This window comes from Elephas maximus, chromosome 8 (genome assembly GCF_024166365.1).
Source record: "Elephas maximus indicus isolate mEleMax1 chromosome 8, mEleMax1 primary haplotype, whole genome shotgun sequence".
Classification (NCBI taxonomy): domain Eukaryota; kingdom Metazoa; phylum Chordata; class Mammalia; order Proboscidea; family Elephantidae; genus Elephas; species Elephas maximus.
Genome location: NC_064826.1, coordinates 5,082,947 through 5,109,828, shown reverse-complemented (window position 1 = coordinate 5,109,828; position 26,882 = coordinate 5,082,947). Strand labels below are relative to the sequence as shown.

General features: G+C 44.4%; 1 protein-coding gene across 14 annotated transcripts in view; it reads right to left on the bottom strand.

The window, feature by feature from the left end:
- TPK1 (thiamin pyrophosphokinase 1) overlaps positions 1–26,882 on the bottom strand; it is a 318,478-nt gene that overhangs the window by 278,099 nt on the left and 13,497 nt on the right. The window contains exon 1 of one of the 14 annotated variants that reach the window (XM_049894323.1): positions 22,779–26,583. The exons of the other annotated variants lie outside the window; for them this stretch is intronic. Within the exon in view, the coding sequence (XP_049750280.1) occupies positions 22,779–22,845 (67 nt within the window). The 5' untranslated portion in view covers positions 22,846–26,583. Of the gene's footprint in view, positions 1–22,778; positions 26,584–26,882 lie in introns of those variants that run through there. 14 annotated transcript variants of the gene reach the window in all.

Genomic DNA, 26,882 nt, shown 5'->3' with positions numbered 1-26,882 from the left:
CCAAAAACTAAATGCCCCAATAAATTCTCACAAGAATCCATATGTGCTAGAAAGGCATGTGAGTTGAGAAAAAGAGCACTTTGTCTTTATAACTATAGCAAGCAGTAAGCTTTACTGGGTAAGAATCAGGGGGAAGGGAGAAGAGAGTGTATGCCTTATGACATTTTGAGTCTTCTCATAAAAGTAAAAGGCTCTACCAGTGATGCTCTCCTTCTGCGCCATGTTATGTTCCCAGTAAGCACACCCTCACTACAACCCAAGTTCAGGAGCCCTTCATCTGGGCACCTCCAGAGTCACAGGCAGAGCTCAACACGGCCCAGCTGACCTGGGCCACAGTAAACTGTGCTGCTCCTCAGTCCACACTACCAGTCACTGCAAGCACACCACAGAGGGAATGGCGTGGCCCCGAGGGTCACCATCAAGGACTGAAGGACATCAGTGCTGATGGCTGACGGCCAGGCCCACACTGTCCTCACACCTGAAGTCTGTTCAAAAGACTTCCTGAAGGCAGAAGCCCTACGCTGGGCACCTGCTACTAAACCAGACGAAGGGCCTGGTTTTTATCCTAAGGCCACATATGCCCGTGTCCCACACCTCAGCCTTAACAGCCTCAAGAAGCACAGAGCCCATTTCAGCTGCAGGAGGGGTAAAGGGACCTCATTTTTTTTTTTTTTAAACATTTTATTGTGCTTTCGGTGAAAGTTTACAGAGCAAATCTGTTTCCCATTCAATTTATACACAAATTGTTTCATGACATTGATTGCAATCCTGACAACGTGTCAGCACTCTCCCCCTTTCCACCTCAGTTTCCCCACTTCCATTTCTTCGGTTTTCCTGCACCCTCCTGCCTTCTCTTCTTTGCTTTTGGGCAGGTGTTACCATTTGGTCTCGTATACTTGATTGTTCTAAGAGGCAGGTTCTTCACGGGTGTTATTGTTTGTTGCATAGATCTACATAATATTTGCCTGAAAGATAAACTTCAGGAGTGGCTTCAGTTCCGAGTTAAAAGGGTGTCCAGGGCCCATAGTCTCGCGGGTTCCACCAGTCTCTGTCAGACCAGTAAGCCTGGTCTTTTTTCTGAATTTGAATTTTATTCTACATTTTTCTCCCACTTTTTTTTCTGTCTAGGAACCTCTATTGCGATCCCTGCCAGAGCAGTCAGTGGTGGTAGCTGGGCACCATCTAGTTCTTCTGGGCTCAGGCTGGCAGAGCTGTGGCTCACGTGGTCCATTAGCCCTTTGGACTAATTGTTCCCTTGTGTCTTTGGTTTTCTTCATTCTTCTCTGCTCTGGATGGGATGAGACCAAAAGGTGTATCTTAGATGGCCGCTTGCAAGCTTTTAAGACCCCAGATCCTACTCACCAAAGTTGGATGTAGAACATATTCTTTATGAACTGTGTTATGCCAATTGAGCTAGATGTCCCCCAAGACCACAGTTCCCAGCCCTCAGCCCTAGCAACTTGGCCCCGCAAGGTGTTTGGTTGTGTCCAGGAGGCTTCTATGATTGTGCCCCCTGTATGCTCTATTGTATATATGAACGTACATAATGTATATACAAATATGTAAAAACATCCACAGCCAAACCTATATACGTACGTGGGTATACTCCTATACTCCCTCCTTCCCCTATTCAGCATACACATCTACCAATGTATCTGCTTGTAAAGCATTGTTTACGTATTTACTGTGGTTACCCTTTTTTTTTGGAAAACCCTGGTGGCATAGTGGTTAAGTGCTATGGCTGCTAATCATAAAGGTCGGCAGTTCAAATCCGCCAGGCGCTCCTTGGAAACTCTATGGGGAAGTTCTACTCTGTTTTATAGGGTTGCTGAGTCGGAATCAACTCGACAGCAGTGGGTTTACCCTTTTTTTCCCCCTGCGTTCCTCTCAGCGTCTTCCTTTGCCTTGGTCAAGCTGTGCTGCCTTCCCCTATATTGCGTATTGCCTTTCCCTTCATCAAAGTTAACACATGTCTACTATCTAGTTTGTGATATTCCCTACCTCCCTCCCCCACTGATTACCAAAGATTATTTCTTTCTGTATGTAAACCTTTCTTGACTTTATAATACCGGTCTCAGACAGTATTCGTCTTTTTGTGATTGATGTTTTGCTCAGCATAATGTCCTACAGATTCACCCAGGCCATAAGACGTTTCAAGGATTCATCATTGCTCTTTTCCTTGCATAGTATTCTACTGTGTATATGTACCATTATTACCCGTTGCCATAGAGTCAGTTCCGACTCAGAGGAACCCTACAAGACAGAGTAGAACTGCCCCGTAGGGTTTCCAAGGAGCAACTGGTGGATTTGAACTGCTGATCTTTTGGTTAGCTAGCAGCTGAGCTGTTAAACCACTACACCACCAGGACCCCATATGTACCATAGTTTGTTTATCCATTCATCTGTTGATGGGCACTTGTTTTCATCTTTTTGCTATTGTGAATAATGCTGCAATGAACATGGGTGTGCATACATCTGTTCATGTCAGGGCTCTTATTCTTCAGGGGATATGCCTAGGAATGGGATTGCTGGGTAGTATGATATTTCTATTTCTAGCTTTTTAAGGAAGCACCCTAAAGTTTTCCATAGTGGTTGTACCATTTTGCGTTCCCACCAGCAGTGAATTAAGAGTTCTAACCTCCCCACAATCTCTCCAACATTTGTTATTTTCTGTTTTTTTGACTCATGCAGGGTGAGATGGCATCTCATTGTGGTTTTGATTTACATTTCTCTAATGGACAGTGATCACAAGCATTTTGTGTGTCTGTTAGCCTCCTCAACGTCTTCTTTGGAGAAGTGTCTGTTCATATCCTTTGCCCATTTTTTAACTGGACTATTTGTCTTTTTGTTGTTTAAGTTTTGCAGTATCTTGTAGATTTTAGAGATTAGACCCTGATCAGATGCGTCTTAGCCATATGTCCTAGGAATGGAATTGCTGGATTGTATGGTATTTCTATCTCTAGCTTTTTAGTTTTTATAAAGTGCCATATCATTTTCCACAGTGGTTGTACCATTTACATTCCAACTTTTCCAGCATTTGTTTTTTGTTGGCCCTAGCTTTCTAAGGTCTCACCGTGACCTACTACATGGTCGTGGTTAGGTGTAGTAAGAACTGTTTTGGGATAGGTGGGCCTCAAGTTCATACATAACAATACTATGAATGACCAAATGATGCCTGTAAAGAGATTTCCTTTTCTTCCTCAAAAGTCATAATGAAAGCAAGTCCAGATTAAGGTAAATTGGGAGATATTCAAAGAACACACTCATGTTCTCTGAGACCTTTAGAGTTTGAGAGGAGAAGACAATTGATATTTACCTGGAGTTTCAGAGTTTACTAAGCACTTCCAACTGCCTTATTTTCTTGATGTTAGTTACAGAGAATACCAAAGCATCAGTTGCCATCAAGTAGGCTCTGACTCCTGGCGACCCCGTGTGTGTCAGAGTAGAACTGTGCTCCACGGGGTTTTCAATGGCTGATTTTTCAGAAGTAGGTCACCAGTCCTTTCTTCCAAGGCGCCTCTGGGTGGATGTGAACCTCCAGCCTTTCAGCTAGCAGCCTAGGTGTTCACCATCTGCACCACCCAGGGATCTGGGACCAAAGTACTTCCAGATAAAATAGAAGTCTTTGTTCGCTCATTTTTAAAAAGAGGTAATATGAAGATTTAAATCAAAAGATTTAACAGTATGCTGAGTGAAAGGTCAATCGTGAACTAAGTGATTAGACAGATGCAGTCCACCATACCAGGAGCTAAACCCACGCTGGGGGAAATCTTACTAAACCCAGGGTAGGTGGACATCTTTATCTCAAGGCACTGCAGGCGTCTAGAGGAACCTCCACTATGACAGGTGGAACTTTGGCACCAACAGACGACATAACGTACATTAGGCCTGAGGTAAGGAGCCCTGGCAGCTAAACGGTTAAGTGTTCAGCTGCCAACCGAAAGGTTGGCAGTTAGAACCCACTCAGCAGCTAGGTGGGAGAAAGACCTGGCAATCTGCTCCTGTAAAGATCACAGCCTAGGAACCCAGCAGGGAAGTTCTGCTCCGTCACAGTGGATGGCTATGAGTCACAGAATCGACTTGACAGCTCACAACAACAGCCCCCAGGTAAGCTTTCTGGCACATAACACCTTACCCACTGCCGCTGAGTCAATTCCTACTCGTAGGGAACCTAAAGGACAGAGCAGACCTGCCTCATGGGGTTTCCAAGGTGCAGCTGGTAGGTTCAAACTGCCAACCTTTTGGTTAGCAGCTGAGCGATTAACCACTGCGCTACCAGGGGTCCATCATAAGACCTTGGTGGCCCTTAGTCACACCCAGGTCCAGGTGAAGTAAACAGGTCAGGTTTCTCCGCTACTGCTCATTTCGTTTTGTTTTTTTCATCTAAATAATACATATAATTGATATACGATATTAATATAAAGGACATATATACATATAAACTAGTTAAGCAAATTCAAAGCTGTTTTTAATATAAAAAGCCTATGGACAGGACAATGCTATGTGCCACACAGTGGAGCAGTTCTATATTACCCAGTATTGAACAATCTCCAAGGTAAAAGTAGAAAAAGCAAGGTGCAAAAGAACAGATATGTTACAGTACCATTTGCGTAAAATTTTTAAAACATATACATATGTTTTTGCAAGTTGTTGTTGGGCAACATGGAGTCAATTCTGACTCAGTGAACCCCAAGTGACAGGCTGTAATCTTTATGGGCGCAGATTGCCAGGTCTCTCTCCTGTGGAGCCATAGGGTGGGTTCGAACCACCAACCTTTGAATTAGCAGCTGGGTGCTTAACCACTGCACCACCATGGCTCCTTTGTTTTCCCACAGGCCAAGAACACCTAGGAGGAAAACCGTTAAGTGGAGCACAGAACTGGAGGGGAGCAAGGCTTTTTACCACCTACTCTTTTGTATCCTATGAATCTGGTACCCTGTGCTGGTATAATCAAAGATATGATCGATTAACAATAAGTAAAATAAAAGAGTTTCTACTGATAAAAAGGGAAAAGAAATAGTCCCACTTTGGGATGTAACACAGACCGCTAAAAGAACACACAGGTTATCTGGATTTCGGATTAAAAGCTAACAGCAGGTAACCTGTGTATCACTAGCATTCCTTCCTTCCCAAAATTATAGAGCCTTTTACGCTAACTGGACTGGGTAGATTTAAAAGTTATAGGAGACTAACCTAAAAAAAAAGAAACCCTACTATACCCCTCAAAAAAAGGAGTCCTGGTGGCACAGTGGTTAAGCACTCAGGTGCTAACCAAAAGGGCAGTAGTTTGAACCCACCAGCCATTCTATAAAGATTACAGCATTGGAAACCCTCTAGGGCAGTTCTGCCTTGTCCTGTAGGGTCATTATAGGATCAGAATCGACAACAGCAATGGGTTATACCCAAAGAAGCAAGGGAAAGTGACTTAGAATTCTCCTCTAGAAAACAGGATGAAGGGTTTTTTCTTCACTGAAATGGGTTAGAGTGCTGAGAGAACCTTTGTTCTTAAGAGCATGGGCTAAGACTATTATAAAACAGTGTCACAATTGAAGAAGTTACTCATGTTGCAATTTCTAATTCTATCAGTATTTTTACACTTCTCACATATAGAACATTTCTCTTCATCAACAGCTAACAGAATGTTGTAAAACATTGAAAACGGTGTAAAACATTAAAACTGATTAACTTGGTATCCAATTCCTCCCACTAATAACAGCTATGGACCTGTCCCACTAAGATAGCTACTCCCCAAATTAAACAAAACTCACATGCACACAATCATCACAATTTCAGAGTGCTGTATGTCTGGACACCCTGGTGGTGCAGTGGTTAAGAATTCCAATTAATCTCTAAGACTTCAATTTGTTTCTAATGGCATCACATCCTATAGGAACAGAACACAATCTTCATTAGGTTTCATATTTATAAAAAAATAACCACGAGAGATTCAACATAAATGCCCCTCACTTAAATTAAGTGTAAGGTCCAGATCTAAATAGCTAGAAACGGAATTCCATTTCTTTCCATGACATTCATTATAAAGTCAGATATTGATTCTCAAAGGAAAACCCAACTAAACAAAGAACAGTCCAAAGACTTACCAGGGCTAGTTAATAAGCAAAAATGCTGTAAATGCCTGGAAGGCTTCCATCCGAACTCCCCACTTTCTACCCCAGCCAAAAATCAAAAACCAAACCCATTGTCATCGAGTCAATTACAGCTCATAGTGACCATACAGGGCACAGAGCACTACCCCACAGGGTTTCAAAGGAGTGGCTGGCAGATTTGAATTGCCGACCTCTTGGTTAGCAGCGGAAACCCTGGTGGCATAGTGGTTAAGTGCTACAGCTGCTAACCAAAGGGTCGGCAGTTCGAATCCACCAGGCGCTCCTTGGAAACTCTATGGGGCAGTTCTACTCTGTCCTGTGGGGTCGCTATGAGTCGGAATCGACTCGACGGCACTGGGTTTGATTCGGTTTTTTTGGTGGTTAGCAACCATAGCTCTTAACCACTGCACCACCAGAGCTCCACCCCTACACACACCTGGAAATGTTCTGGGCCAACAGGCAGGAGGAGCACACAAATGTGGGAAAACACTGAGCAGTGTCTGTTGAACGGCAGTGGCTGCCCATCATGCATTGAATTGTGACCCCCCAAAATATGTGTCAATTTGGCTAGGCCGTGATTCCTCGTGTTGTGTGATTGTCCACCATTTTGTCATCTGATGTGATTTTCCTATGTGTTGTAAATCCTACCTCTATGATGTTAATGAGGTGGGATAGGCAGCAGTTACATTAACGAGGCAGCACTCAATCTACAAGGTTGGATTGTGTCTTGAGCCAATCTTCTATGAGATAAAAGAGAGACGTGAGAAGACAGGACCTCATACGACCAAGAGAGAAGCGCCAGGAGCAGAGCTTGTCTTTTGGACCTGGGGTTCCTGCGTTGAGAAGCTCCTAGTCCAGGGGAAGGTTGGTGACGAGGACATTCCTCCAGAGCCAACAGAGAGTGAAAGCCTTCCTCTGGAGCTGACGCCCTCAATTTAGACTTCTAGCCTACTAGACTGTGAGATGGAAACCCTGGTGGCGTAGAGGTTAAGCGCTACGGCTACTAACCAAGAGGTAGGCAGTTCAAATCCACCAGGCACTCCTTAGAAACTCTATGGGGCAGGCCTACTCTGTCCTATCGGGTCACTATGAGTTGGAATCGACTCGGTGGCAGTGGGTTTTTTAGACTGTGAGAGAATAAACTTCTGATTGTTGAAGCCATCCATTTGTGGCATTTCCGTTATAGCAGCACTAGATGACTAAGACACTGCCCCTCTCTTTTTTCATGATATGACACATTGAACAGAGGGTACTGACATCCTGGACACACGTCCACGGACCTCGCTATAACGTCACCTCTTCGTACGTCTTTAAAGAAAGCAGACCCGAATGCTAGGGAGTACCGTGAACAGGTAAGCTGACAGGCACTGGCAAACTTCCACCGTGAACCACTGGCCCAAAGAGCCAATTCCAAGCTAGCAACTGGCTGGCAATTCCCTTGAGGACCAAGCAATCAGTGGGAGGGCACAGCCTCTCTTACACACTACGGACCTTGAAAGAGAATGATGATAACGCTCTGAAATCCACTGCTGTCGAGCTGATTCTGACTCAGCGACGCTATAGGACCTCCATGGGGTTTCTAAGACTGTAATCTTTACAGAATCAGACTGCCGCACCTTTTTCCTACGGAGTGGCTGGTGGGTTTGCACCATTGACCTTTCGGTTAGCAGTTGAGTGCTTAACCACTGCACCAACAGGACTCCTTGATAAGCCTGGAGATCCCTATAAGTCTGGTAACCTTAGTAGAGAAGTACAGTTCTCTAGTTCTTGACTTTATGTAAACGAAGTTTTGATAATCATTATACTTTTTAAATTCTCATAGAACAACAAGAAAATTTAGGAGAGCTACTTGGACTTTGCAATATTTGACCTGAAACAGATTTCGGTGTCTCGTGATGTAATCAATTCCTGTATTGTACAGAGACACAGAATGAAATGATCCAATAGAAAGAAAGAGGGCTGCACCAAGGGGTAAAAAAAATGAATATATCCAAACTTTCTTTTGCTTGCTTGGGAGGAAAAACTCTGCTGACTACGTCAGTTGTGATGCTTAATCCCAGAAACTAACTTCTGTAATATACCTGGAAGCTAATATAGCTTTGCCACTTATTTGTTTTATCCAATCAAAGATTTAAATTTTAAAGTAGAACTGTTCTGGCTCTGTAGGGAAAGCCAACATTACCACGTATACAATGCTTCATAACTCGACTTCTGCTCAAGTGTCTTTCCAGGTTAATTAAGTCACCAAGATTTACTGAGGGCCGTCTATGCGCCTGGAACTGTTCTAGGCATTGGGGATACAGCAATGTGTCTGAGAAGAAAACATTCAAGATAAATGAAATTTATAGTAACACAGACAACAGTAAGTGCAAAGGGAAAAAACAAAGCAGGGAAATAGAAAAGCAGGGAGTTACAGGACAGACAGGCAGACAGACTCTCTGAGGAGGTGACACTGAGTAGGAAGTGAGGCTCCAAGCCCTGGGCCTTCTGCAGGAAGAGGAACGGCAAGTGCCAAGGCCCTGAGGCCAGAGCCAGTCTCACAGGTTCAAGGACAGAAAAAGAGGCGAATTTGGCTGCGGCTGCATGGGTCCAAGGGTAGTAGTAATGGGAATAGGCCAGAGATCTAAGATAATTGTGGGATTGGAAACAGCATTCCTGATCTCAGCATTTACAAATTTTAAAATAATTTTTTTAAGCAGTTAAGTTAAATTATCTGCAGTAGAACTTTCACCTCAGCTACTGATGCGGTTACGTCTCATTACAAAGACAGTATCCTCGACAAGAGGCAGGAAGTGACATCACTTTGTTTCACAATGTGTGTGTGCGCATGCGTTTGTGTTTATGCGTGCAGTCGGGGAGGGGAGGGTGGATGGATATTCTCTCTCTCTCCAGTTCTAGAGAATTGTACACCCCTTTCTTTAAACAATTTTTAAAATTCAGAAGTCAAGTTGTTGGTTTAAGAGCATCACACTAACTCACAGAAGCCAGGAGGAGGGAGGGCCTTGCTATCTATTTCAAACGGCATCGTCAAAAGAACCCAAGGCCCAGAGAGATGGCAGCCAGGGGCCGAGGGGACACCAGACCGTGGGGCTCTAGCCCACAAGGCCACTGCTTGCTCCACGAAAGTCACAGGCCTTCAGTTCCATCCAGACGGCCCTTTACGACCTCAGTGTTACTACAAATTGACTACAGAAGCTGCCACATCAGAGCAGGTAAAAAGCAAGTAAAGGTCACCAGGGCTTTCTTATCTCCGCCAACAGGTGGACGGCAGTGAGCTAGCTGAAGCCCTCACAGCTAACCCTGCCCCTGGGAATCGCAGGCTCTGCAGCAGCACGAGCCGGTTCCAGACGCGCTCTGTTGGCTTCAGCTCCCAGGCCCTATGCCGGCGGCCTGTAGTATTTCCCACAAAATGTCCTCAATACAAAGTTTTCCAAACACGATGAGACCCACGACTATTACGAATAAATAACAGGTGAGTGATCAGCTCTCCACTTAACACTTCCAATACTTGCCTGTGGGTTATTCTTAGGACCACACAGCAGCCTATGTGGCCCGTCAGCCCAGATCCTGTGTCCAGGGCTGCATCTCCCAGTTAGTTCTCCAGCATTTGATGACATCACTGCTTATCAGACATCCACCGAAAGGTAGATGAAGAAACGGGGAGCGACTGCAAACCAGGCTTTCATGCTGTTCCTTGGGGACTGCTCAAATCTCCTTTGGAAGATGCAGTCTTTTTACTTCACTGACTTAAAAAGGAAGACTTGTGCACACTTCAGCTTCTCTAAAATACACGTTAGGACGCATTCACACGTGTTTTAGAAGTGATGGTACCTTAGTACCGTGTCAGATTAACTGGCAGTGTTTTTTCTCTCTTCGTGGTCCATAAAATAACAGTAAAAAAAAAAAAATTTTTTTTTTTTTTTTAAATAACAGAGCAGGTTATAATTATCAGCAACATGGACACCATGAAAATCAGTATTCAAGCCACCCCCTGCTGTTACTTCACACCAACACCATGAGCATTTGTGAGTTGTCAAGAGGTTTATCAATAAATCCATGAAAGCCTGTGGAATTAAACGCCCAGGAAGAAAGATCCTAGGCCTTAACAGAGAGGGATCATACGTCCTCTGCTTTTCTAACAGAAATGAATGTTTATAGATATTTAAATGCCACTGTGTTCCTGGGAGTTCATTAAAAGGCTGATGACATTAGTGCTACGGATCCATTTAAGAACATAGGAGACAAACCCACTGCCGTCTAGTCAATTCCAACTCATAGCGACCCTATAGGACAGAGCAGAGCTGGAGACAAGGCCCCTCAAATATGGCGTGAAGAACAACAGATTAAGCAAAACACCAGGGTCTCAGTCTCTTAGTGCTGCTGTAACAGAAATACCACAGGTGGGTGGCTTTCACAAGCAGAAATTTATTTTCTTACAGTTTAGGAGGCTAGAAGCTGACTGCAGGGCACTGGCCTAGGGGAAGGTGCTCTCTGCCCACTCCAGGGGAAAATCCTTGTCTAGGCTTCGCTAGGGTTCTTGGGGTTCCTTTGGGATCTCCAGGTGGCACTTATCCCGCCCCCCCCCCATTTGTACTTGCTTTCTTCTATGCCTAATCTGCTGGTTTGAATCTCAAAAGCGACTAGCTTAAAACACACCCTACACTGATATAGCCTCATTAACATAACAAAGGGAATCCTATTCCCAAATAAGGTCACATCCACAGGTACAGGAGTTAGGATTCCAACACATATTTTGGGCGGGGGACACAACTCAATCCATAACAATACCTGTTGTGCCAAATACAATGAGGATACACTGAGGGAGAGGGACCATAAATCTCCCCAAGGTGTCCCAGCAGTCATTCTAGCAGGGTCTGAAGGGTAGGAGGCAGGGCCTTGCTATAGCAGAGAAACACTAGACAACACAGCCAATACCGGGGCCTGGGAAAGGTGCGGAGAGGCCAAGGTGTCCACAGGGAGAGTGGGAAAAAGAGGTCATGGCAGAAGAGAGAGGCGGCAGCCACAGAGTGAAACCCAGTTCAGGCCATTTTAAATAATGACCACCAGCTTCCTCGTCCTGGTGTTTTCCGCTGGAGATTTTAAAACACTCAGATAACTGATCCTTTCTGAATCTCAATTTTGATGTGTCTGCGTTTAGCCATGTTGCTCACTGCCGTGTCAAAGTGTTCTGGGTAAAAGTGTTCAAGTCTCTGAATGTCTGCTTGAGACTTGACACAGTAAATTAACATGGAATCATTCTCCACATTATTGTTTAAATCACTCGTGCTCTTCAAGTTACGAGCCAGCAGTCAGGGCTCCTAAAGTTACAGATTCCTCAGAGAAGCTAGAAAGTACTGGAGAATAAGATTATGAGCGAAATCTAATGAAGACAGGTTACATCTGCTCCCCGGTATAAAAGCCAGAGACCTCATCCGTTGGCATCTGAATACTAAGTGGCAGCACAGCAAGCTGTCAGGGACTCGGAGGAGGATGAAGGCAGCACCGCAGCTGGAAGTGCGAAGAGATACTAGATCCCTCCCGTCTCGGGTACTGTCAGTCCGGAGAGAGCAATAAAGTATATTATCAGTATAATACGATCAGGAATACTGGTACTCAAGCTACATGTTACATAGTAACTTCTTACACAGTAGGATGATGTTTACTGAGTGCTCACTATGTATCAAGCACTAAGATTCTCCCCACTAGAAAAGCAGCTCAATGGGGACATGAATTTCCACCTTCTCATTCATAGAGGTAGCCCTAGTGTGAGATACCATGGGGATGCTCCGTATTCATGGAAGAATTTTTTTTTAATTTTAATTAAAAATCAAACTATTTTACATGCACTACTTTATTTAATTCCTAGAAACTATGGAGCAAATCCTATTACTTTTTCCATTTTGCTGAAGGAAAGACTAAGATGTGAGAAGCAGTGTCTTTCCTGGGGCCCATTACGGTCGTCTCCTCTTACCCGAAGGATATGCCTTCCAAGACCTCTGTGGATGCCTGAAACCTCGGATAGTACCGAACCCTGTGTATACCATGCTTTGTCCCATACATACACACCTAGGATAAAGTTTAATTTATAAATAGGAAAAGTAAGAGATCAGCAAGAAAACAGAACGCTTACAACAATATACTATAATAAAATTTATGTGGATGACGGAGCAGGGCAGTGTGAGATTTCATCATACTACGTACCCATTTAACATTTCAAACCGCAGTTGACCTGGGTAACTGAAACTGTAAAATAGAAACCACAGATAAGGCGGGGGGATTACTGTACCAAGTGGCAGAACAAAGACCCATAAGATCCAGGGCAAGACTTGCTCACACCCCAGCTTCAGGGTGTTGTAGCCTCTAGGTGTCCCCCATCCCCATCCTATGCTGTCTCCTCCTTAGGACTGTGCCTAATGCAAACCACCAAAGGTCTATGTGTTTGGTTTAGAAAAAAACTATAACTCCAGAAAAGATAGGCAGAAGATTCCCAGTAACCCACTAGCAACCCCTGAGTTTCCAGCAGAATAAAAGGAAGCCTGCATACCTTCTGTGAAGCAGAGAATACATGGGGAATTAAAGCACCCTGGGAAAAAGGCAATTTTGGTGGAGATTTTAGTATTTAGAAGACCTGTTACCCGAATGTCTTAAATTTTCCTGATTACTAATTTGCTTTTTTTAACTGTTATTTTTCCCTCCTACCAGGTATTTGGAGCTCAGCTGGCACACTGGTTAAGAACTAAGCTGCTAACCAAAAGGTCAGCAGTTCAAACTCACCAACCACTCCTTGGAAACCCTATCGGGCACTTCTACTCTGTCCTGTAGGGTCACTATGAGTCGGAACCAATTTGACAGCAATTAGTTTTGGTACCAACCTTCTAGAACATATACTGAGGAGATTATTTTGATTTTTTTTTTAAAGGAATGCTATGTTTTTTTTTTTATGTTTTATCAAATCTAAGCCAGAAATTACCAGAATGCTTTTGCACATGACTAGATTGCTACAGGGTTGCTATGAGTCGGAATTGATTTGACGGCAACAGGTTTTAGGGTTAGGTCATGACTGGCACCTGGCAGACAGCAATTGCAGGGTCCTTTACAGGACATGTGGTCCTTGGTGGTGCAAACAGCTTGCACCCAACTACCAAAAAAAAAAACCAAACCCACTGCTGTCAAGTCGATTCCGACTCATAGCGACCCTATAGGACAGAGTAGAACTGCCCCATAGAGTTTCCAAGGAGCGCCTGGTGGATTCGAACTGCCGACCCTTTGGTTGGCAGCCGTAGCACTTAACCACTATGCCACTAGGGTTCCCCCTAAAGATTACAGCCAAGAAAACCCCACGGGGCAGTTCTACTCTCCCACATGTGGGGTCACAGGGGTCATAACTGACTCCACAGCAACAAGCATGGCTTTTGATTGTAGGACTCACTCTATTTTAGGAAGGCTGAAATTTGAAAGAAAAATATGCCCTAAGAATCCACAGAAAAAGAGAAAGCTCCTCAAGAACAAGTATCCAGGGTTTCTTTTGTGTCCACAAAGAGGCCTGCACAAAATGGGACAAAGTAGAAGCGCAATAAAATCTACTAGAAACAAGCTAAAAGCAACAGTAGAAACAAACGTCACCTCACACAAAGGCACCTTGCTTCGTACAAGGGGCCCTTATGAACGCTAAAACTTTTCCAAAAAAACCCATAAAATAATTTTACTTGCATCAACTATTGAGCAGACACTCGCCGTAGGTAACTGTGGATTTTCATATTATATACTATTTTACGCCACATACACGGCAAAATAATCTTAATCACATTTTCAATTTAAAATCAGCAGTGAACACACATCAGCTAATACAAAGCTCAGTGTCAAACTTGATTTTACTCAAATGTAAAAAATGTACATATTGCATGAAACCATGAGAGTATGACTATAAAAACTTCAAGTCAACAACACAAGTAAGGAAGTAAAACTAGTTTCCAGATGCAAACAGTGGACTGCCTATCAGTGAGAAGGTGAAAATAAAAACACGATGGATTGGCATGGTCGCATGTCCAAGGACTCCATTCTTTTCCCATAAAATTTTTATAGATGGAGAAACAAAAAGAATCCTAGAGAAAGAAAAAAGTTATGAGGAAAAGGAAATTTGTAGTCAGGAATTTCAGCAAGGTGATTTTGACTGAATAAATGGGGAACACTTAAAAAAGATCATGATAAAAGTACATATAACAGAAGCTCAAATGAGTCTGAATAACTATGGAGGAATACATACATACATACGGGGAGGGCGTTAAGAGAGGCGTGACAAAGCTTAATGGCAATTATAGAACAGAAAGGAACTGCTCACAAACCCATAGATATTGAATTCGCAAATCTGCTGCAAAAGATCTCTTTAATATGCTAAACAGCAAAGATGTCACTTTAAGGACTAAGGTACACCTGACCCAAGCCATGGTATTTTCAGCTCCCTCACATGCATGTGAAAGCTGGACTAGGAATAAGGAAGACCGAAGAAGAATTGACACCTTTGAACTGTGGTGTTGGCGAGGAATACTGAATATACCATGGACTGCCAAAAGAACTAATCTGTCTTGGAAGAAATACAACCAGAATGCTCCTTAGAAGAGAGGATGGTGAGACTACGTCTCACATACTTTGGACATGTTATCAGGAGGGACCAGCCCCTGGAGAAGGGCATCATGCTTGGTAAAGAAGAGGGTCAGCAAAAAAGAGGAGGACCCTCAATGAGATGGATTGACACAGTGACTGCAACAATGGGCTCAAGCATAACAACAATTGTAAGGATGGCACAGGACTGGGCAGTGTTTCGTTCTGTTGTACACAGGGCTGCTGTAAGTCAGAACTGACATGATGGCGCCTAACAACAAGCCCATCCCTAGATTAAGTATATTACTCAACACAACAATAATGGATTCTTGGGTACCATTGGGTAGGGAGGGGGGAGAAGGGGAGAAACAAAGGAAGTAGTAACACCTGTGTTAGGAACTAATAGTAAAAAAGAAAATCACACACCTGGTCCTTATTTTTGACTGCCAGGGGGAAAGTTTCACAAGGTCAAAAAACCTAAATAACCGCAAAATAACAATGGATGACACCTCTCCTAAAATCACACTTTCTCACTGATTGTGTGTATAGCAAGGAGCAGACCCAGATATGGAGCTGGGCCTGAGTTCCATTTCGGCTGGAAGACGGTGCTATCTGCAGCACTCAACAAATAAAAAAAACACACGCACTCAAAAGCCATCTGCAGCTCTCCAAAGTCAGCTTCTGAGTCTCCATTCCCTCATCTGTTGTTTATCCAATAAATATATCATTCTTTTATGTGCTTGGCCTGATGACATGAGAAACATCATACCTGCCCTGGAAGAGTCCAGAGCCCAGTGGGAGGCAGGTGATTAACAAAAGGTTGTGTAAGAGAAATAAAGAGGAGTATGTCTGGGCTGGCACGTATGCCCTCAGGACTAAATTAACTCATGTAGTCTATCCCGAAAGTGTCACCAAAACTGGTATAAACCTACTGAGTTAAGTTCCCACCCAATTCTCCATGTATGACTACTAACAGCTGTCTTGGATAAATTAGAAATTAAATCTGAATAAAATTATAAAATTGATTGAAATTTAAAACTAAGTTATTTAGAAGAATTGGAGAATGGGGAAATTCCATGTACTGGCATCCTATCCAGGGCTCCTATTTAACAGGAATCTCCTCACACACCCTGCTCTTAGCAGTAATAACTCAGTGTCCTGCAAAGCGTCTTAACTTCTAACCATAAGGATGGCATTTGAAAAGATTCCACCCCCAGAGTCAAGTCCTTATTTGCAAATGTATGTGGTCTGGAGCCTGACCATCTATTCTCTGAACATTCTACTTGTCTGCTCGCTCATGGAAGAACTCATGGAAGGATCCCTATGGATACTTAAGCCCACACAGCAGTGGGACCAGACCAGACCACTCAGGGATGCCTTCCACTGCTAAATATAAACAGTCATCAGGGTCCATAGATACTTGAAGATAACTAAGAAACAGATCAATGAATTACAAAAACACCACCTCATGAAGATATGTGGGGATCAAAGGAGAATTACATTAATGAGTATCCTGAGAAATCTGAGGATATTACAAGTGGAAGGGAGGGAAGCAGGGAGGGGAGAACAAACATATAAATAAAAAGTAAACTAACTAAACACTGATAAAAGGCTAAATTATAAAGATATATTCAGGATATCTCCTAAAACGAAAAAAAGGAGGCGGGGGGGAAGGACAAAGAAATAGGGAAGAAAAATTCAAATAGGAAAGTTAAGAGAGATGGGTGTTCAAGCCAGAAGAGCCAGTATCTATCTGTAGAGATGGAGCTATGGACTAAGTGAAGAACAGTTGGGTCTGTGGCTCAGGTGTTGGAATTAACACGTTTTTAAACCCTCAGTCCATCTTGATTCCATATGACTCTGATGTTCTAAGCATCTCACAACTCTAAATGTAATACTAAGGTTCTTGAGACAAGCCGACTTTCACTTCGTCTGGAGTGTGACTACCACCAGCTGTCCTGAATAAATTAGAAATGAAATCTGAATAAAATTATAAAACTGACTTAAGTTTAAAACTAAGTAATTTAAAAGAATTGGAGAATGGGGAAATTCCATGTACTGGCATCAATCCAGGGCTCCTATTTAACAGGAATCTCCTCACACACCCCACTGTTAGCAATAATACCTCAGTGTCCTGCAAAATGTTTTAACTTCTAATCACGAGGATGGCACAGCTCAAGGGCACAGCAATCTGCTCCATGCCTGGGGGAGACCACAATGAGGACAATGGGCCCGACCCATAAATATGGCCATAACAAATCCAAGAGTGTTTCTCTCACATGCAATTTACATCGTCGTTGCACATTTTTCACATGTCCTATTATTCAGCTACTAACCAAAGGTCAGCAGTTTGAATCCACCAGCCGCTCCTTGGAAACCCTATGAGACTGTTCTACTTTGTCCTATTGGGTTGCTGCGAGTCAGAATTCATGGCAAAGGGCTTGGCTTTTTTATTTTCTCTATTAATAGATACATAGCTGCATATAACCACCAGCCGCTCCTTGGAAACCCTATGAGACTGTTCTACTTTGTCCTATTGGGTTGCTGCGAGTCAGAATTCATGGCAAAGGGCTTGGCTTTTTTATTTTCTCTATTAATAGATACATAGCTGCATATAACTATAATTTTACTTTTCTGAGGGTAGTTGTTTAAAACTATTAAATATGTCCTTTAATTTAGAGATACAACTCAAGGTTTTTCCTCTTAGGAAAAATATTTTTAAAATACATATTTAAATCCTTAAGGCAGAAATGAAGATGTAATTTTTGTGAGAACCTAGTAACAGGCTTCTAATACTTTTGAAAGCAAGTGTATTATCTAAGCTATTATGTTCAGAATTGGGCCGCAGTCAGCCAGCTGTGAGATGTCTGATTTTCTTTTCTAGTCCGTTCACCCTTGTCCAAAATTCATTAAGCAGTTGGCATTGGATACTTAATCCTAAACTAAAGTGCTCACATTACTTTTGGTGAAGATCTTAGGACCAAGATTTGTTTTTTTGTTTTTTCTATGAAGACAGATCTGCAGTGGTAATTCATGAAATATCTGTTAGCTGGCTCTATGAAGATTTCTGGTACAAATTTTTTTCTTTTGTTTGTTAAATATTTTGTCTGCTATGCCTTTGGTGGGGCCAAACTTTCGAGAATCTAGAATAAGAAAATTTAACTAGAATATTCCAAGAAAAATACATGGTTTGCAGTGTAGTAAACTACTTAGAATTTTACGTTCAATTTTGTGACAAATTCACTCTCTATAAGCCTTGTGTGGGGGGGGGGGGCGGTGGGTACGTGTGCACATGCTTCCTTAGAACACAAATAAGTAATCAGTTCTTAGAGCTGGAAAGGCTCTTGGAGGTAACCCAGAATTGTTTCCAATTGATTAAAATTCTAAGGACTTGTTCCTAAATAATTTTATTTATTGACTAGATAATGCAAGTTATTGGTATTAACATTAAAGGGTACAAGATGATACAGAGTAGAAAGCTAAGTCTCTCTCTCATCCCTGGCCCCCTACCAACCAGTTCCCCTCTGGGGACACTTTCACTAGTTTCCAAGAACTCCTTTTTTAGTATTAACAATGTTTATCTTTAGTGCCTGTTCACTGAGGGTCCTCATATAAAAGCTGCCAAACAGTGGTATCATTTAAAGGAACTGGCCTTCTCTGCATCTCAACAGTGGGAATGCCCACTTACTCCATTCACTGCCGTCGGCACCCGAGTGGACTTGTCACTTGTCCCTCAAGAACAACGCAAGCTTCCTGTTGTGTGGCTCCTAGAAGATGGCCACACCGTGGCTTAAATGAAGACCTCAATAAACGAGAAGGAAACATTCTCTTTTGCACTCAGTGAAGTGCCTCACCGTGCCTTTATTGTGTCTGTGTCTGTGTATCTGTGTATTACCCACTTCCTTTTCCCTTCATGAACAACTCAGTCCTAAAGATGAGGTGGGCAGGAGCAACGCAGGCGTGTCCATGTGTGTCTCTCTGTGTGTGTGGGCATATGGCAGGTGTACGTGTGTGTGTGTGCCTGTTGTGGGGCACAATGGCCCACAGTGAGGTGTCAGAGCCAGGGAAGGGTGAAGTGGTTACCCAACACAGGATGTCAGAGCTGGAGTGTGGAGGGGGTGTTATCTCATGAAGATTAAGTAGGTCATGCTCAGCACGACATCTGGCCCAGAGTACAGCAATCCCCACCTGCTGTGTTCACTACCGTGGCCTCGATGCCATATAATAGATGCTCAGTGCTATCTGACAAACGAATGCCAACATGAGGCCCTCATGAGTAACCAGAATTACCACAAGAGAACTTTAAAGGAGTTAGACAAGACCACGAAAGCACCATGAGTAAAGGGAAACCCAGAACACAGGAAGGTCCTCAATGCCAAGGAGGGAGAACTTTCCAGATGGATCCATCAGTCAGGTACACAGAATAGACTTGCTTCCTCCTTAGGGTCACTCTGAGGTATCAATCCTGGCATACGAAAATTTAAAAGAAAACAACATCAGTGACTCAAAACTCTGGAAACTTCCAGAAGACAGAACACAGGTGGGGTCATATGGACAGTAGAACAGAGGAAGTCACAAGCCAGGCAAAAGCACAGGGGTGCTGACCAGTGCACATGCTGCAACCTCATTGCCTCTTCCCAGTACTGCTGTCAGTACCTTTTCATCTGAACATACAGGAGGGATCGCAGGCTACATGCTGTACTTCCCTGTTCCAGGAGGGCCAGTGCAGGTGATCTTGAACTTCCCTGTTCCAGGAGGGCCAGTGCAGGTTCCTGTGCTTCCCTGTCCCAGGAGGGCCAGTGCAGATGATCCAGCCAGGAAGCCACAGACCAGCTGCCTGGGCATGTGGTAGTGGACATCTGGGACAGCTTCCTCCCTATCCCACAGGTACCCAACTAGTTTATAGTCTTGTGCAAAGCCCTCAGGCACTCCCCCAGGGGATCCTAAACTCTTCGGCTATCTGCAAGGGAGGGGGGTGGTGTCAGGATTCAGTGCCTCGACACCCGATGTTTTCCCTCTGTGGCCGATATACTGCAGGTTAGCAAGTCAGAGCCTCACTCTCCAGCCCTGACTGCCATCTGCCCCTGTCCCCTGAGAAGCCCTGACAGTACACACGGGCCTTCTCAGGTAAACTTTCTGGGCAATGTGGCAGACCTATGCTCAATCGCTCTGGCAGTAAAGCTCATGTTTCTTCAGCCCCTGTCACCAAAAAGGAGGCGTAGAGCCTTACTGGACTCCGGGTGCTGGAGATGGGATGGGCCTCACGTGGGCATTTTCCCTGGGTCTTGGTATCACCTCATCTACAAACCAGCAATCTCAGAGTGCAGCCTAGACAGGCCCTACTGGAAACCATCTGCTCACCACCCTTGGGGGCCGCAGCCCTAATGACCTCTTGGAGTTACACATCCCTGTGACTGGGATTTTAGCAACTGGAGCAGCCTCCAACCAGGGATGTCCCATGGAGTTCGGATGCACCGCCTCCAGGACACAGGGGTTGGGGCGGGGCTATCCCTTTAAAAGCAGCCATGAGCTTGTGCTGGGCTCTTATTGGAGCTAAATGCCTGACCATGGAGACCTATGACTCTGGCCAAATATTCCCGGTAGGGGAGGATCAACCCATAAACTCAACGGTGGTCGAGACAGGAAGGGCCAACAAGTCTTGCTCATCAAGTAGAGATGATACGTTCAAGGGCCAGCTAGCCTGCTCCAGTGGCACCACAGCTTTACATAGGGAAGTATGCTTCCCTCCGGGGAAACTCGCACCCCACTCTGCCACCTGAGGAGTTGCCAGCCCATGCGGCTCTCGGTTTACACAGCTGGACCCAGTTCATTGACCCCCAGGGGGCAGACACAGCTGTTCAGACTCAGCATCCCCACGCAGAGGTGGAAAGAACACGGAACAGATGCCTCTGCTCCAGGAGAAAGTTCAAGACCATTCACACAGCCCTGGCCAGTGTTCGCCTCAATGAACCTTGTTGTGTTTCTGACTCCTGGGCTGTTACTAACGGCCTGGCTCACGCTGGCCTCATCCTGCCCCTGCAGTATTGTCAGTAGCCACTTCCATAACATTCTGTGAGACAAACTGAGTAGACGGTCTGAACTTCTGTCAATCTGATTAACCAGGGTGGCTGACAGCGTGGACGGCTCATATGAAAACTCACCAGGAGCCTAGAGAGAACAGAGGAGAGTAGATGCTGTGGGAGGCCCTTCTCCATGGTGTCTCAGGTGTCTGCCTGTCTTGTGAGCTCCAGACTCTCTCTCCAAGGTGGTTTGGAAGACAGAGATAGCGTCACCTCTGGAGCAAAGGCAAGGCACACTTACTCCCCAGTGTAATAAAGATAATCTCCCCTCTTCCCAGGGCACTGATGTCTCATCATTTAAAAAAAAAAAAAAAAGAACCAAAAGGTCCTTGTCTGTCACGCAGCCCACTGCGTGTGCAAGTATCACAAGACTGCCCTAACAGTATCCTGTGGAAGCTGAGGCCCAAGGAGACGCAAACATGCGGATCCTCCAGCTACTGCCACTGCTGGGAGCAACAGGCTGTCCTTCATCTCTGACCCAGAAGTCTCGTGTCTTCTACCAGCATCCATGAAACTGTGGCAGCTAGCCTGGCTTGCAAGCAGTCAAATCTGAAGCCCTCCACAGCTGTTGACATTTCAGCATTTAAAAAAGAGAGGTAATTTAACATAATTTGAGGTACGAGAACAGGGATATAAATATCTACGAAAGCATCAAAAATAGCTGAGAGAAATGTTAACATATTTAAAAGAATGCCCCCAGCCCTCTCTACTCATCCCTTCCCCCACACACAATTTATCAGCAATACTTGTAAATGGGCCAAATTTTATTACCTTATTACACTACTTGAGCTTTATAAATTTCTAATATTTCACTTTTAGGTCATGAAATGAACAAAAGTAAAACCATGGAGAGCTGAGGAATACTGAAAAAACCGGCCAAAAGACTTTCCTACGAAAATTCCAGGAATTAATAAAAGCACTGATTGACATACCAAATATTGTCTCCTGGGAATACACAGTTGCTTTAATATGAAGTTTTCTCAGAATCTACAACTCTAGTGTATGCTATCAATAATATACCAGCAGAGGAGACATATTACAGAAGTCACGTTTCTGAAATGTTAAAGGATATCGCGGTTTACAGAAAACAGTAAACATGTCGGAAGAATACATATTCAGGCTTGTGGGTAGAAAACGTATATCTGTGTCCACAATGCTGCTGAAAATGATAGCTGACTTTCTTTCTTCCACAGAGAGTATCAACTATCCCATAAAGCACGTGACACTTCTGTTCACAACCTAAACTACTGAGGCAATATGTGCACACCAGGGTAGCCCTGGAATATGTCTCAGTAAATGCCACTTGTCTGCATCATAAATATCTAACAGCTCGTTATAAACAAAATCCAGGAACAGGATTCAAAATTACATTGTTTTAAAGGCAATTCATAGTTCATGACTGATAACTTCCATACACAGCCAGGGGAGGGGGCTATTGCAACAAATAATAGTGTGCGTGTGTGTATACATATATACACACACACTAAGAGGAAGAAAAAATGACGTTCACTTTTTTTCTTTTTTTTAACACAATGACAACAAAAACTCTACTAAGTAAACCCCGGATATCATATCATTTCATCAGTAAATATTTCGGAATGTGTCTCCAAAAGATAAGAACTCTTTTAAAAATATATAACTAAAATACCATTATCACACCCCAGAAAACGGTTGCTTAAAACATCCAATGTGTTGAAATTTCCCTGATTGTCTTTTAAAAAAAAAATCTTTTTATACTTGCTTCCTTCGAATGAGAGTTCAAAGATCCATACATGTCCCTGAAGCCTCTTTAATCCAGGTTTTCCTTCCGTTTATTTTTATTGTTTTCCTTGCAACTTATTTGTTGAAGGAACCAGGTTGTTTAGCCGAACTCTGAATTTTGCTGGTTGTAATTAACAGTATCATTTACTATACAGATATATATATGTATGTATACACATATAGTATATAAGCCTTTTTTTTAAATATATATAGATACAGATAGATCTATTACCTGAATGTCTTGTGAGCTGGTAGTTTGAGTCACTTATTATCAGCTTTCTGCCTCTTCCTTGCTCCATGATTATGGAGCTGAACTCTGTGGCTCTTTCTCTCTTGCCAGTTTCACCCACAGAGGCAGTGGAAGGACACTAGGGCAGGAAGGGGTTTCCCTCCTTGGTGCTGGTGCACAGGACTCCCTTAGGCTCCTGCAGAGGCCAGCCCTGGTCTCCTCAAGGATCCTGTTAGAGGCCAGCGCTGCGTCCCTGAGGCTCCTGTGGAGGCCAGCGCTGCCTCCCTGAGGCTCCTGTGGAGGCCAGCGCTGCCTCCCTGAGGCTCCTGTGGAGGCCAGCGCTGCCTCCCTGAGGCTCCTGTGGAGGCAAGCCCTGGTCTCCCTGAGGCTTCTGCAGACAAAAGAGTGCAGCAGTGGGCCCCAGTGCAACTTCCAGGTGGTTTCAAGCAGCTTGGATGGCATCCTCGGGACCCTGGCATGCCTTCTCTGGTGGCTTCACAGCAGAGCGGCAGTGCGTGGGGCAGACTGTGTGTCAGGGGTCTCTGAAGCACAGCGCACCAGCTGGGTACCTCCCCTGGACCAGCTTCAGTCACTCCCTCGGGTAACTGGCCATAAGGTCCCAGGCACAGACACCTCCCCCAGCACAGACCCCAGCAACCTTCCCCGCCCAGAGAGCCAGGACCACAAGCTCTCCAACAATATCTCACTGTCAGCCCTGGGAGCAAGTGACTTCTTCCTTGGGCACTCTGCCACTGACCTTTCTGAATCAGAATCAACTCAATGGGAACGGGTTTGGTTTTTGTTTTGCAATGTTTACTTTGTACAGGAATGGCAGGACAATCACTTGACTTATGTTTCCCCTTATTTACCAGTTTTTGTTAACAGACCATAGAGAAAAGACCTTGCAATAAGGAGTGGCGATCACACTGACAGCTGACAGCACCAACAACACTAGAAGTCAGGTGACAATGTAATTCTACAAAGTGCCCTTAACTCAGTACCCACCCAAACGAACGATCATGAACGGCAGTGAAGCAAGGTCTTCTCAAACAAACCCTGACAGTGGTTAATACCAACACACCCTCAACAAAGGATACTTCTGAGAAATGCACTTGGTGGATAAGAAAACGATCCTACAAAGGCAGGCCTGAAATGCAAGCTCACGTAGTGAGCGAAAACAACGGTAAACCCGGGCAAATCCAAAGAAAAATTGTGTAAAACAATGCCACCAGTTGCCACCGAGTCGATTCCGACCCCCGGCAGCCCCGTGTGTGAGAGGAGAACTGAGCTCCGCGGGGTTTTCGAGTCCGTGACCTTTTGGCAGCAGATCATCAGGGCTTTCTTCCGACGAGCCTGAGTGGGTTCACACTGCCAGCCTTTGGGTTAGTAATCAAGCGTTTAACTGTCTGCACCGCCTGAAACAATTGTACAGATGTTGAATTTGTGGGGTTAAAGAGATAAGCAAAATAGTGACCAACAGTAATTCTAAAATAACAGCTATAATAGTTAAAAGTATTCTTAGATTGCAGAATTTTCTTAGAATATATAACATACTCTGACTCACGGTGACCCTATGTACAGGAGAACACAACACTGCCCAGCCCTGCGCCATCCTCACAGTCATTGCTATGGTTGAGCCTATTGTCGCAGCCACTGTGTCAATCCATCTCGTTGAGGGTCTTCGCCTTTTTCACCGACTGTCTACTTTACCAAGCATGATGTTTTACATATAACGTAATTAATTGATCTGTTGAGGGTCTCTAGAGCAAAAAGGGAGTTTCCCTAGGGCGTGTTCTGCCTCCAGACTATAAGCAGATACTTTGGCTGGACTCATTCACTAAAGAGCGTGCAATGCAAGCCAGCAAGACTCTCCAACCTGCTGCCCGACCTACGGATTTAGGACTTGCCCTTGCCCTATTCACAGAGCGGATTTCTACTCATAGCGACGGTATAGGACAGAGCAGAATTGCCCCTCAGGGTCTGCAAGGCTGTAATGTTTATGGAAGCAGACTGACACATCTTTCTCCAGAGCAGCAGTCAGTGGGTTTGAGCTACCCACCTTTCGGTTAGCAGTGAGTGCTTTAACCACTGTGGTACCAGGGCTCCTCTGGACTTGACAGTCCCCCACAATCACATGACTGGTTCCTTGCAGCGAATTGATCTCTCTCTCACCCCCTCGCTCTGTGTGTATGTACATATATATAAATACACATGGATATAACTATATATATAAAGTCTCACTGGTTGTGTTTCTCTAGAGAACCTGAGGATGTGGAGAAACTGGTGAGAATGTTAAATGCTACCACCATGGCAGTTTTTTAAATACCAAACATACAACTTCCACTGTTGTTGTGTGGCCTCGGGTTGATTGAGACTTACAGTGACCTACAGGACAGAGTAGAACTGCCCCATAGGATTCCCTAGGCTGAAATCTTTACAGGAGCAGGTCGCCAGGTCTCTTCTCCCACAGAGCAGCTGGTGGATTTGAACCACTGACCTTTAACCACTGCACCACAGGACAACCCAGCAATTGCACTTCTGGGCACTCATTCCAAAGAAATGAAGACTGTTCACACAAAAACCAATGCATGAAATGTTTGTAGCAGCTTTATTTATAGCCCCAAACCGGAAACAACCCAAAAGCCCTTCAGTGAGTGAATGTGGTACACTCATACCATGGAATGCTACTCAGCGATAAAAATAAACTATGGATACCTGCACCAACATGAATGGATGTCAAGGGAATCAGGCTGAGTAAAAAAAGACAATCACAAAAGGTCCCATCCATACCATCCTGGGCTTGGTTCAGCTATTCAACTTCGAATGACTCTAAGAACCGTACACCAGCCCCCTTCTCTGCTGAAGGCCAATAGTCTCTGTGGTCCCTGGGCCAGTACCCTCAGCATCACCCTGGAATTTGTTAGACCCCATCGACCCAAATCTACTGAATGTGGGCCCAGACCTCCAGATGATTCTTATGCTCGTTAAAGGCAGACCACCACTCGTTCACATCAATGACTCTTAACTCTGGCCACCATTAAAATCACGTGGGAAGCTCCTAAAACTACCCATCCCCAGATGCTCACCGAATGCAGCAGATTCCATTGGTCTGGGATGAAGCCCAGTATACTATTCTCCAAGGAAATTCAACTGTGCCCCAGGGTACTCTCTGCCAGTCCTAACAATCCCCAGTTCTGGCCAAGAAGATACAAAAGACAAAAGCTGGCTTGCCTTGTGTCCCACCATGAAAAGGCCAGCCTAGAAACTGCAGGGCAGGGGTCCAGCTGTCGCCCCTTGCTGTGCTCCTACAAGTCTATCACTCACATCCATCATTAAAAATTGTTAATCCATCATGAATGATATTTATGTCTTCAACAGGTAATATATATGCTTAGAAAGTATGAAAAAGTATAGAAAAGCATAAAAGGTAAAGTCTTGTTAGTTGCCATCCAGTCAGTTCTGGATCACGGTGACCCTACATGTACAGACCAGAACAGCTCCACAGGGTGTTCAAGGCCATTGGAAGCAGACCACCAGGCCTGTCTTCTGAGGCACCTCTGGGTGGCTTCAACCACTAACCTTTTGGCTAACAGTGAAGCAATTAACCATCTGCATGACAAACCAAAAAAAAACTAAAACCATCTGCATGACAAACCAAATTAAACCCATTGCCCTCAAGTGGATTCCAACTCATAGGGACCCTATAAATGGTGTAAGGAAGTATAAAGGGTTCACAGTATGGTGGAAAGTCTCCCTCCTACCTGTCCCCAGCACAGAGGTCTACTTCCCAGTGAGAACCCCCACAGTGCTGTACTTCTTACCTGGATCCACCCCCTCCACCACCACAGTGCTGTATTGCAAAATCATTTCCTCCTTTGCTACCCCCCACCCCCACCCCTCAGCTTTACATTTGAATCCTTCTTTTGCTTGGAGGGGAAACCCTGGTGGCGCACTGGTTAAGTGCTACAGCTGCAAACCAAAGGGTTGGCAGTTCGAATCTGCCAGGCATTCCTTGGAAACTCTATGGGGCAGTTCTACTCTATCCTCTAGGGTCACTGAGTCAGAATCCACTCGACGGCACTGGGTTTGGTTTTTTGGTTTTTGCTT